The sequence below is a fragment of the Ascaphus truei genome, unplaced genomic scaffold, assembly GCF_040206685.1.
Source record: "Ascaphus truei isolate aAscTru1 unplaced genomic scaffold, aAscTru1.hap1 HAP1_SCAFFOLD_3182, whole genome shotgun sequence".
Lineage (NCBI taxonomy): Eukaryota > Metazoa > Chordata > Amphibia > Anura > Ascaphidae > Ascaphus > Ascaphus truei.
The window spans coordinates 5,629-17,769 of NW_027456161.1; the positions used below are offsets into that span (position 1 = coordinate 5,629).

The 12,141-nt window shown below is 46.6% G+C and overlaps 1 protein-coding gene across 1 annotated transcript; it reads right to left on the bottom strand.

Moving 5' to 3' along the window:
• Nucleotides 1-2,074: 2,074 nt before the first annotated feature.
• On the bottom strand, nucleotides 2,075-9,152 carry LOC142483310 (uncharacterized). The gene is made up of 4 exons (XM_075583410.1): nucleotides 6,831-9,152; nucleotides 4,059-4,274; nucleotides 3,069-3,284; nucleotides 2,075-2,294 (listed from the first exon to the last, which is right to left on the bottom strand). The coding sequence occupies exons 1-4, from the start codon at nucleotides 7,037-7,039 to the stop codon at nucleotides 2,075-2,077; spliced, it is 861 nt and encodes a 286-aa protein (XP_075439525.1). The 5' UTR covers nucleotides 7,040-9,152.
• Nucleotides 9,153-12,141: the final 2,989 nt, after the last annotated feature.

Sequence of the window (12,141 nt, forward strand, 5' to 3'; positions counted from 1 at the left end):
GATGGAAGGGAAGTCCATGCTCAGTCACTCTCTCTGATAAGTGAATCATACAGATACAAGTACACACAGACCGATATGCCACATATCTGCAGGTCCTTACTCTGTCAGCTTCTCCTTGCTCTCTAGGCTCTCCCCTGGATTCTCCTTCGCGGGCATCACCTCTGCTTCCCCCTGCCCCACCTCGTTCTGCCTTCTCCCTCCTTTCTCCTCTTCTTCTGCTTTCTGCACTCCATCGGAGTTGTCATGTCTCCATTCATGCTCCTCTTCTCGTTCAAGGGCTTCCTGTCTGCTCTTCTCAGACACCATCTCCTTGTACCTGGTAAGACGGATATTATATTAACATTACCATCCAACCACTATTATATTGGGGATTGAAAATTACACTAAAATGTATTTATAGAAAATACAAAATTATTGTGATCTACTTCGATTTTGCATAGGCTTTGATACGGTTCCACACAAGAGGTTAATGTACAAAATAAAGCAAATTGGACTCTAAAAATATTTGCACCTGGATTGAAAACTGGTTGAAGGATACACAACATAGAGTTGTCGTAAATGGAACTTTTTCAGGTTGGGCTAAAGTCGTGAGTGGAGTACCTCAGGGATCGGTACTAGGACCCCTGCTTTTTAACTTGTTTGTTAATGACCTTGAGGTTGGCATCGAGAGCAAAGTCTTAATCTTTGCTGATGATACTGAATTGTGTAAGGTAGTAGAATCAGAGCAGGATGTAATTTCTCTCCAGAAGGACTTGGGGAGACTGGATACTTGGGCAGGTAAATGGCAGATGAGGTTTAATACAGATAAATGTAAGGTTATGCATTTGAGAAACAAGAATAAACAGGAGACTTGCAAATTAAATGGGGATAAATTGGGGGAATCCTTGATGGAGAAGGATTTAGGAGTGCTTGTACACTGCAATAGTGCCCAAAGTCATGCAGTAACTGCAAAGGCAAACAAGATCTTATCTTACAATAAATGGGCAATGGATGGAAGGGAAGTCCATGCTCAGTCACTCTCTCTGATAAGTGAATCATACAGATACAAGTACACACAGACCGATATGCCACATATCTGCAGGTCCTTACTCTGTCAGCTTCTCCTTGCTCTCTAGGCTCTCCCCTGGATTCTCCTTCGCGGGCATCACCTCTGCTTCCCCCTGCCCCACCTCGTTCTGCCTTCTCCCTCCTTTCTCCTCTTCTTCTGCTTTCTGCACTCCATCGGAGTTGTCATGTCTCCATTCATGCTCCTCTTCTCGTTCAAGGGCTTCCTGTCTGCTCTTCTCAGACACCATCTCCTTGTACCTGGTAAGACGGATATTATATTAACATTACCATCCAACCACTATTATATTGGGGATTGAAAATTACACTAAAAAGTATTTATAGAAAATACAAAATTATTGTGATCTACTTAGATTTTGCATAGGCTTTGATACGGTTCCACACAAGAGGTTAATGTACAAAATAAAGCAAATTGGACTCTAAAAATATTTGCACCTGGATTGAAAACTGGTTGAAGGATACACAACATAGAGTTGTCGTAAATGGAACTTTTTCAGGTTGGGCTAAAGTCGTGAGTGGAGTACCTTAGGGATCGGTACTAGGACCCCTGCTTTTTAACTTGTTTGTTAATGACCTTGAGGTTGGCATCGAGAGCAAAGTCTTAATCTTTGCTGATGATACTAAATTGTGTAAGGTAGTAGAATCAGAGCAGGATGTAATTTCTCTCCAGAAGGACTTGGGGAGACTGGATACTTGGGCAGATAAATGGCAGATGAGGTTTAATACAGATAAATGTAAGGTTATGCATTTGAGAAACAAGAATAAACAGGAGACTTGCAAATTAAATGGGGATAAATTGGGGGAATCCTTGATGGAGAAGGATTTAGGAGTGCTTGTACACAGCAATAGTGCCCAAAGTCATGCAGTAACTGCAAAGGCAAACAAGATCTTATCTTACAATAAATGGGCAATGGATGGAAGGGAAGTCCATGCTCAGTCACTCTCTCTGATAAGTGAATCATACAGATACAAGTACACACAGACCGATATGCCACATATCTGCAGGTCCTTACTCTGTCAGTTTCTCCTTGCTCTCTAGGCTCTCCCCTGGATTCTCCTTGTCGGGCATCACCTCTGCTTCCCCCTGCCCCACCTCGTTCTGCCTTCTCCCTCCTTTCTCCTCTTCTTCTGCCTTCTGCACTCCATCGGAGTTGTCATGTCTCCATTTATGCTCCTCTTCTCGTTCAAGGGCTTCCTGTCTGCTCTTCTCAGACACCATCTCCTTGTACCTGGTAAGACGGATATTATATTAACATTACCATCCAACCACTATTATATTGGGGATTGAAAATTACACTAAAAAGTATTTATAGAAAATACTAAATTATTGTGATCTACTTCGATTTTGCATAGGCTTTGATACGGTTCCACACAAGAGGTTAATGTACAAAATAAAGCAAATTGGACTCTAAAAATATTTGCACCTGGATTGAAAACTGGTTGAAGGATACACAACATAGAGTTGTCGTAAATGGAACTTTTTCAGGTTGGGCTAAAGTCGTGAGTGGAGTACCTCAGGGATCGGTACTAGGACCCCTGCTTTTTAACTTGTTTGTTAATGACCTTGAGGTTGGCATCGAGAGCAAAGTCTTAATCTTTGCTGATGATACTAAATTGTGTAAGGTAGTAGAATCAGAGCAGGATGTAATTTCTCTCCAGAAGGACTTGGGGAGACTGGAAACTTGGGCAGGTAAATGGCAGATGAGGTTTAATACAGATATATGTAAGGTTATGCATTTGAGAAACAAGAATAAACAGGAGACTTGCTAAATTAAATGGGGATAAATTGGGGGAATCCTTGATGGAGAAGGATTTAGGAGTGCTTGTACACAGCAATAGTGCCCAAAGTCATGCAGTAACTGCAAAGGCAAACAAGATCTTATCTTACAATAAATGGGCAATGGATGGAAGGGAAGTCCATGCTCAGTCACTCTCTCTGATAAGTGAATCATACAGATACAAGTACACACAGACCGATATGCCACATATCTGCAGGTCCTTACTCTGTCAGCTTCTCCTTGCTCTCTAGGCTCTCCCCTGGATTCTCCTTCGCGGGCATCACCTCTGCTTCCCCCTGCCCCACCTCGTTCTGCCTTCTCCCTCCTTTCTCCTCTTCTTCTGCTTTCTGCACTCCATCGGAGTTGTCATGTCTCCATTTATGCTCCTCTTCTCGTTCAAGGGCTTCCTGTCTGCTCTTCTCAGACACCATCTCCTTGTACCTGGTAAGACGGATATTATATTAACATTACCATCCAACCACTATTATATTGGGGATTGAAAATTACACTAAAAAGTATTTATAGAAAATACTAAATTATTGTGATCTACTTCGATTTTGCATAGGCTTTGATACGGTTCCACACGAGAGGTTAATGTACAAAATAAAGCAAATTGGACTCTAAAAATATTTGTACCTGGATTGAAAACTGGTTGAAGGATACACAACATAGAGTTGTCGTAAATGGAACTTTTTCAGGTTGGGCTAAAGTCGTGAGTGGAGTACCTCAGGGATCGGTACTAGGACCCCTGCTTTTTAACTTGTTTGTTAATGACCTTGAGGTTGGCATCGAGAGCAAAGTCTTAATCTTTGCTGATGATACTAAATTGTGTAAGGTAGTAGAATCAGAGCAGGATGTACTTTCTCTCCAGAAGGACTTGGGGAGACTGGAAACTTGGGCAGGTAAATGGCAGATGAGGTTTAATACAGATACATGTAAGGTTATGCATTTGAGAAACAAGAATAAACAGGAGACATGCTAAATTAAATGGGGATAAATTGGGGGAATCCTTGATGGAGAAGGATTTAGGAGTGCTTGTACACAGCAATAGTGCCCAAAGTCATGCAGTAACTGCAAAGGCAAACAAGATCTTATCTTACAATAAATGGGCAATGGATGGAAGGGAAGTCCATGCTCAGTCACTCTCTCTGATAAGTGAATCATACAGATACAAGTACACACAGACCGATATGCCACATATCTGCAGGTCCTTACTCTGTCAGCTTCTCCTTGCTCTCTAGGCTCTCCCCTGGATTCTCCTCCTCGGGCATCACCGCTGCTTCCCCCTGCCCCACCTCGTTCTGCCTTCTCCCTCCTTTCTCCTCTTCTTCTGCCTTCTGCACTCCATCGGAGTTGTCATGTCTCCATTTATGCTCCTCTTCTCGTTCAAGGGCTTCCTGTCTGCTCTTCTCAGACACCATCTCCTTGTACCTGGTAAGACGGATATTATATTAACATTACCATCCAACCACTATTATATTGGGGATTGAAAATTACACTAAAAATATTTATAGAAAATACTAAATTATTGTGATCTACTTAGATTTTGCATAGGCTTTGATACGGTTCCACACAAGAGGTTAATGTACAAAATAGTGTACAGCAATAGTGCCCAAAGTCATGCAGTAACTGCAAAGGCAAACAAGATCTTATCTTACAATAAATGGCCAATGGATTTAAGGGAAGTAAATACTGCACCGACACACTTTATTCGAGCAAATACCCGGTATGTACCTGGCAGATACCTGGAATGCGCCGCTCCTCACCTCTGACAAGCCCCGTTGCATTTGCCTTCCCAGCCTGGGTTCATGCCTGGCTGATGGGCGGCTGATCTGTTAAATGATAATGATTAGGATTTAATAGGCTGCAATGCTTCGCGTGTCTACCAGATGGCATAAATTCATGAATTGTAATGCAGTATATATATATGTAGTGTGCAGTATTGCAGCCAATGGGAATAAAATGCTTCAATCCCTGCCGGAAAATAACTCAATGCACTCGGGCAGAAAACAGTCACAAACCTCAATACACCCGGGTATACCCGAATTCGTGGGACTAGCCAAGCTCGAATAAAGTGTGTCGCCAGTGTATAATTATGCCCCTTTACAAAGCATTAGTAAGACCACACCTTAAATATGGAGTACAATTGTAGGCACCAGTCCTTAGAAAAGACATTATAAATTGGAGAAAGTGCAGAGAAGAGCCACCAAATTAATACATGGGACAAATAATCTGATTTATGAGGAGAGGCTAGCTAAATTCGATTTTTTTACATTAGAAAAGAGGCAGCTAAGAGGGGATATGATAATTTTGAAAATGTGGAATTCATTACCCATGGAGACTGTGATGGCAGATACAATAGATGTGTAAAAAAAAGGTTGGACATCTTTTTAGAAAGGAAATACAGGGATATACCAAATAAGTATACATGGGAAAGATGTTGATCCAGGGAGTAATGTGATTGCCAATTCTTGGAGTCAGGAATGGACTTATTTTTCCCCTAATGAGATATCATTAGATGATATTTTACTGGGGTTTTTTGTTTGCCTTTCTATGGATCAATATACTGTAAATAGGGTTATAGGATAAAGAATCTGTCATCCACATTTAGCGTAGGTTGAACTTGATGGACGAATGTGTAACATCCCATAGAACATAACACAGGTAGTAAGTCACAAAAAATGACACCTTGGCAGCTCCTGCCGTGTTAATCTCTAATGTTTCATTTCAACTAAATCTTGATTTTCTGCCGAGTTTGCATCTGTTTATTACCATATTTCACCGGCATAATCTGTTACCATGGCAACACCTGCCTTCTTAATGTGGGTGAATGGTGGCGGACATTGCTCACCCGCCATTTCTTTCTTTTCATTAATGTTACATCGTGGATGATACATCGGAGTACACACAGGTACAGTAGTCAACAAGCTTAGCTAATCAGAAATCAGACTATTATATATACATTCATACAGATATATATATATATATATATATATATGTAATCACCACTATTATTAAGGTTATGGTGGGTAAAAAAAAGTGACAAAAACCCTCCACAGTAAAGCATACAGCAACTGTAAATATTACTGTATGTTCATTTGCATGTCTTAGACAGGTCTGCAACCCTGTCTTTCCCCATTGTCGCCCAGCATACAGCGCTTCCACTGCAGCAAGGGATACTGGGAAATGACATGCAAATGAACACTCAGTGCCACCTTTTGTCTCAAGCTCGTATTACACAAGCAAATCCTCAAGCCAATGCATGCTGTTTTAAACACAGCTTTTAGACAGAGGCTGGGATGAGATGCAAAGCCATTAAACCCACTCACAGACATGTTTCAACCTTGATGGGTATCATCAGTGTGAGGTTGGTCTTAATGGCTAAGCAGGTTTGAGACTAGACTAGGTAATCACCACTATTATTAAGGTTATGGTGGGTAAAAAAAGTGACAAAAACCCTCCACAGTAAAGCATAAAGCAACTGTAAATATTACTGTATGTTCATTTGCATGTCTTAGACAGGTCTGCAACCCTGTCTTTCCCCATTATCGCCCAGCATACAGCGCTTCCACTGCAGCAAGGGTTGCAGACCTGTCTAAGACATGCAAATGAACATACAGTAATATTTACAGTTGTTTTATATATATGTATGTATATATATATGTATATATCTATGTATATATATATATATATATGTATATATATATATATATATATATATATATATATATGTATATGTATATGTATATGTGTATGCAACAGATGCTACTCTTAGTGGATTGCAGCCATTTTAATCTCCCCACGAGACAAATTTTCGGCAACTCATATTTACAAAATTCAATTTTTTTTCTTAATGAGCGGGGTTGCTGCAAACTGCAGCAATGCTAAAAATGAGAGAAGGCGGTTACATTTCACGGTGAGAAGAGCACATTACTGCTTTAAAACCACTGCCCCCCATGTCCGTCCCCATCCCTCCCCCCCCCGTACCTCCGTCGCTGCAAGTAGCCTCTGCACAGGGCCTGGAGCAGCGTGATATCTTGAATGTGTCTCCTGTACCTCCGTCGCTGGCTGCATCCCCTCCACAAAGCGTGGATAAACGCCACGGCACTCTGCCTGTGGTCCAGCTGCCGTCTTACACGGAACGACCTCCAGCGTGTCTGCAGAGGCACACACATGGCAAAGCAGCAGGTCGCCATATCCAGGCATGGAGCAATGGATGCTGCGCGCTAACCCACACACTGCCAAAGTGGTCTTAAAGCAATTTGGTAACAGAGGCAGCTCCTTATCGCAGAAGAAGCAGGCACCAGTTATGAGTTATCAAAGTTTGAGGTCTCATCCCTGAAATGTTAGTGTTTGAAATGCAGTGAAGTTCCAGCCACGGAACATTCTAAAGATGCATTTTTTGTAAAGATGATCAAGACCATGGCGACCGTCACGGCATTCTGTGACAAAAGGCATATGGTGGCTCAGGAATAGGTGGGACTCTACAATGTGGGATATTGTACCCGGGTCTCCAACACCCTTTTATATTAAAGATCCTAAGAAAACCTCAGAAATCTCTGCAGATACTCATGAGATCTCAAAAGCGGATCAATCTTTGACCTCCCACCTATGTCCATTAACCTTTAGAGTTCACTTATGTCTTATTTGGTATGTCACTGGCACTTACCGAGGCCCCTACCCCCAACACGGGCTCCCCCACAAGCCTCACTCCCCCATAGTAATGGCCAATAGCCCTATTAGCCACTTATTGGCTGCTGGTTAATATAAACACATTATATACGTTAAACGCTGAAATAACAGACATTGATATAAACTAAACTGACTATATAATCTATTCCATAGAGTCCCAATGTGGTTACCGAGGCTCTCAGGGAGGTTTTTTAGGGACTGATCAGGATAAATATGATAAATGTTAGTATTTCGCTGCCTCAGCAGGTTCTGCTCTTTAAAAAAATCTTTTAAGTGTTATGTAGCCCTGTTTCCCCGTAAACAAGATGGCTACTGGTGCTGCCCTTTACCTGTTGGCTCACAGGGTCTTAAGCCTCCGCCACGGGGAGCCTAGGGTGATATACTTACAACCTTGGTGCAGCGCCTCCACCTGAGAGGGATCCCAACGTAGTGGGAGGAGCCCCTCACAGGACCCAAACAATGAACACACACAATGTAAAATAGAAAGGCCTTTACTGTAACATATCTTATACTCTATAATACCTTATAACTCTATGTGACTAAAGATACAACTGCCACACGCCTCACACGGCTGTACCCCACCACCGTGTAACCCACACTGTGTCCAGAGAATCCCAGTCCCACAAGGTCCCACACCCACCCCAATGTGTGTGACTGCGCGGCCCACTAAATGGAGTGTAGTACAGTTGGTGCACGTTCTGTAAGGTACCTGCCGGGTGCTCCAGCAACCTGACGCGCCGACTGAACAGACAAGGGATGCGTTGATCCAACGATAGCCTCCGCGACGAGTCTGCCTCCGCGTGGGGTGGTTTCCCGCTGGAGTGTCCCACCTTGATGACAGTCTTTGTCAGCAGGAGTGATCTGGTCCCAGGTCCCAGCTGTGTCCCTGATCTATTTACTAGCTAGTGGGGCAGGGTCCCTACCTAAGGGCCTGTCCCTGTAGCAGCTACAAACTAATTGGTGGAGCCGGGGCCTAGCTGGGGCCTAGGGGGAATCTGGCCTAGAGCAGAGGGTCACAGACCCCTGTTCACATACCTCCTACCCCTGTCCTGTCCCAGCACTTACTGACACTTCCTATTCCAGCCACAAAATAGTATCTCCTGCAGGAGACCTAGCCGAGCGATTGGCTCCCTGGCGTCGTGTGGTACTCCTGCCCCTAAGCACCTATGGGCCGCCATGTGCGCTCACTCCACTGCGCATGTGCAACCCTTCAATGGCCGCCACGCACTTTCTGCGCGAGCCTTTGCGCATGCGTATGCACCAATCCAACATGGCGGCACCCTGCAGAGGGGCCGCTGGCGAGCTCGCCGCCACCCGCAACCACACGGCAGCAGCGGAGTTAAGAGGAGAGAGGGCGGGGAACCGGGGAGCCAGAGGGGACCTGGCTACAGTTAGAAATTATGTCTCCATTAATCTCTTGCTTCAGATGTTACCATGGTAAACTTTATACAGCACTGGGCCCTGGGGAGAGCTCTATTTTAACCTCCCAGACACTTAATATTGCATAAGCTTCTATCTCCTGAACAAAGCATCAGATTTTAAAAATAAAAACCGTGTTGGAAAGAGCAATCCGTGTTTTTTTAATATAATTTATTTTTTAAACTATATACAGGGAAAAACAAACAAAAAAAACAAGGTTTGAATACGTAGTATGATTAATCCTTTCACTGCCGGAGATGCCTGCAACACATTGTTCCCTGACAGTGAAAGGTTTAAGCCAGGGGTAAGCAAGCTTTGTCTGCACCCACAAGAAGCCGCCGGAGACAAAGTAAGAGCCTTACAGAGGCCTCGCGCTCTCCCCCGGCATTTAATTTAAATGTTGTGGGGAAGAGCATGGGGCTTCTAAGCGCCGCACTCTGAAAATGTTGTGCCCCCCAGTTTGCGCACCCCTGGGTTAGGCCTCGGATTGTGCTCTATGCAGGGTGCAGCGGTCATCCAGCTAACACTAGGGTGTTGACCTCATCTGTATGCTCACAGCAGCGAGTTTCATTCTCAGGAAGGCTTTCCTGTCCATGACCATCCTGAAAAAGCTCTGAAGGAGGATGATTGTGACAGGGTGAAGTCATTCGCTGTCAATTATGCATGGGAAACATACCTCTGACGTCTGAAACCACCAGTCAGAGGGTTAACACAGAGATACCTGGGCATCAGGGCTGAGTTAAGGTAGCTGTCAGACAGCTGTATAAGATGCCAGACCTGAGCAGGAAGGGAGAGAGACTTTTCCAAACCAGGAAGTACGCCGGAGGTTCTGCTCCCCCAGACAGAGGTTTGCCACAAGCTGAGACAAGCCTGCTGGACACAGCCCTGTCTACTAGTAACCAGCCTCCTAACCCTGCAGAGGAATTAAAGCTGCTGTTGCAGTATCCAGAAGGGATTACTTGGACTCTCTAGGGACAAAGCTCCCCAAACACAGATAAGGACTTTATATATTTTCACTGCAGATATTTGCATAATCTTGTTTAACCTGGAAGTAGGCTAGCTACCCAGAGGAGAGATAGGGACCTTCTGTATAGTTAGTCCCCTAATGGAGTAGGGTTTTGTTTATGGTTTGTTTGCCTTAAAGGGACAGTGTGCCTAATGTTTATTTGATTGTGGAAAATAAACCACTGGAGTTAAAAGCCTTACTCACTGGTTGGGACTCCTACTGACCCTATTGCGAAGCCGTCCTGCCACAGGTGGTGCGAAGTGGGATCTTGGATGGCCCATGCATCCAAAGGGCACACATTAAAAAAATGGAGGAAATGTTTTCTCAGTTCCTGCACCAGCAAGCAGGCTCAGCAAACAGAAAAGCTCCTCCACATGCTGGCTCCAGGTGCAGTCTCAGTCAGACCATAGATTCCAAATAAATCGCTGGTGATGCTGCCTAAAATAAAGCCAACAAAAGACCCAGAGGCTTTCCTCTTCTCTTTTAAAAGGGTAGCCACTGCCCAGGGCTGGACAGTTGGTCGCTGGGTAACGACTTTGGCTCCAAACCTCATAGGAGAAACGCAGGCAGCCAACCAGGCTCTACCGGCAGACGAGGCCACGGACTATCAGAGACTAAAGGCTGCCATTCTGGATCATCTAGGCCTCACCCCGGAGACCTACCGGCAGTGGTCCGGACAGTCAAATACACAGAGACAGACCCTGGGCCATAGCCCACCACTTGTGGATACAACCAGAACAGCGTACCAAGGCAGAGATCCTTGAACAGTTTGTGCTCGAATTTCATACAGAGACTGGCCCCCTCCTCCTGCTCCTGGGTAAAAAGTATCTTATATACTATATTAGTGAAAGCACTGTATGTTTGCCTGCCTGTCTGGATGTCCGGTGTCCCTAGCGGCAATCTCATTGGTCCCTTGGCCCGCCCGCCCCCGCACACCTCTCATTGGCCTCACACACTCACACCACCCCCTTGGCCCGCCCCCCACACCTCTCATTGGCCTGAGGCGGAGTGACGGGCCAAAGGTACAAAAAAATAAATAAAACACACACAAACACACACACACACACACACACACACACACACACACCTCTCCCCGCTCCAAATCACCTCTCCCCCCTCCCCGCTCCAAATCACCTCTCCCCCCTCCCCGCTCCAAATCACCTCTCCCCCCTCCCCAAATCACCTCTCCCCCCTCCCCAGCGGCATCACCTCTCCCCCTCCCCAAATCACCTCTCCCCCCTCCCCAGCGGAATCACCTCTCCCCGCTCCAAATCACCTCTCCCCGCTCCAAATCACCTCTCCCCGCTCCAAATCACCTCTCCCCGCTCCAAATCACCTCTCCCCGCTCCCCAGCGGCATCACCTCTTCCCCCTCCCCAGCGGCATCACCTCTTCCCCCTCCCCAGCGGCATCACCTCTTCCCCCTCCCCAGCGGCATCACCTCTCCCCCTCCCCAGCGGCATCACCTCTCCCCCTCCCCGCTCCAAATCACCTCTCCCCCTCCCCAGCGGCATCACCTCTCCCCCTCACCGCTCCAAATCACCTCTCCCCCTCACCGCTCCAAATCACCTCTCCCCGCTCCAAATCACCTCTCCCCGCTCCAAATCACCTCTCCCCCCTCCCCACTCCAAATCACCTCGCTTCCCGCAGCTGCCACGCGGCGCGTAAGATGGCGGACCCCCTTCCTCCCTCGCGGCGCCGAGTCAGACGGTGGCGGCGCCCGGAAGTACAGGTAGGTGTCGCTCCCCACCTCCGGCACCAAACGGAACTGAGAAAGGGCGCATCAACTGAGGTGTGTGTGTGTGTGTGTGTGTGTGTGTGTGTGTGTGTCACTGTCCACTGCCCCCCCCTCCTATCCACTGCCCCCCCCTCCTGTCCACTGCGCCCCCCTCCTGTCCACTGCATCCCCCCTCCTGTCCACTGTGTCCCCCCTCCTGTCCCCCCTTCTGTCCACTGCCCCCCCCTCCTGTCCACTGCCCCCCCCCTCCTGTCCACTGCCCCCCCCTCCTGTCCACTGCCCCCCCCTCCTGTCCACTGCCCCCCCCTCCTGTCCACTGCCCCCCCCCTCCTGTCCACTGCCCCCCCCCCTCCTGTCCACTGCCCCCCCCCCCCTCCTGTCCACTGCCCCCCCTCCTGTCCACTGCCCCCCCCTCCTGTCCACTGCCCCCCCCTCCTGTCCACT

Excerpts from the sequence above, each read along its gene's own strand:
- LOC142483310 (XM_075583410.1), bottom strand. The coding sequence starts at position 7,039 with ATGGCGACCTGCTGCTTTGCCATGTGTGTGCCTCTGCAGACACGCTGG. Across the intron at positions 4,275-6,830 it reads GGCTACTTGCAGCGACGGAG|GTACAAGGAGATGGTGTCTG; the intron begins GTACGGGGGGGG and ends CCGTCTTACCAG. Across the intron at positions 3,285-4,058 it reads AGCAAGGAGAAGCTGACAGA|GTACAAGGAGATGGTGTCTG; the intron begins GTAAGGACCTGC and ends CCGTCTTACCAG.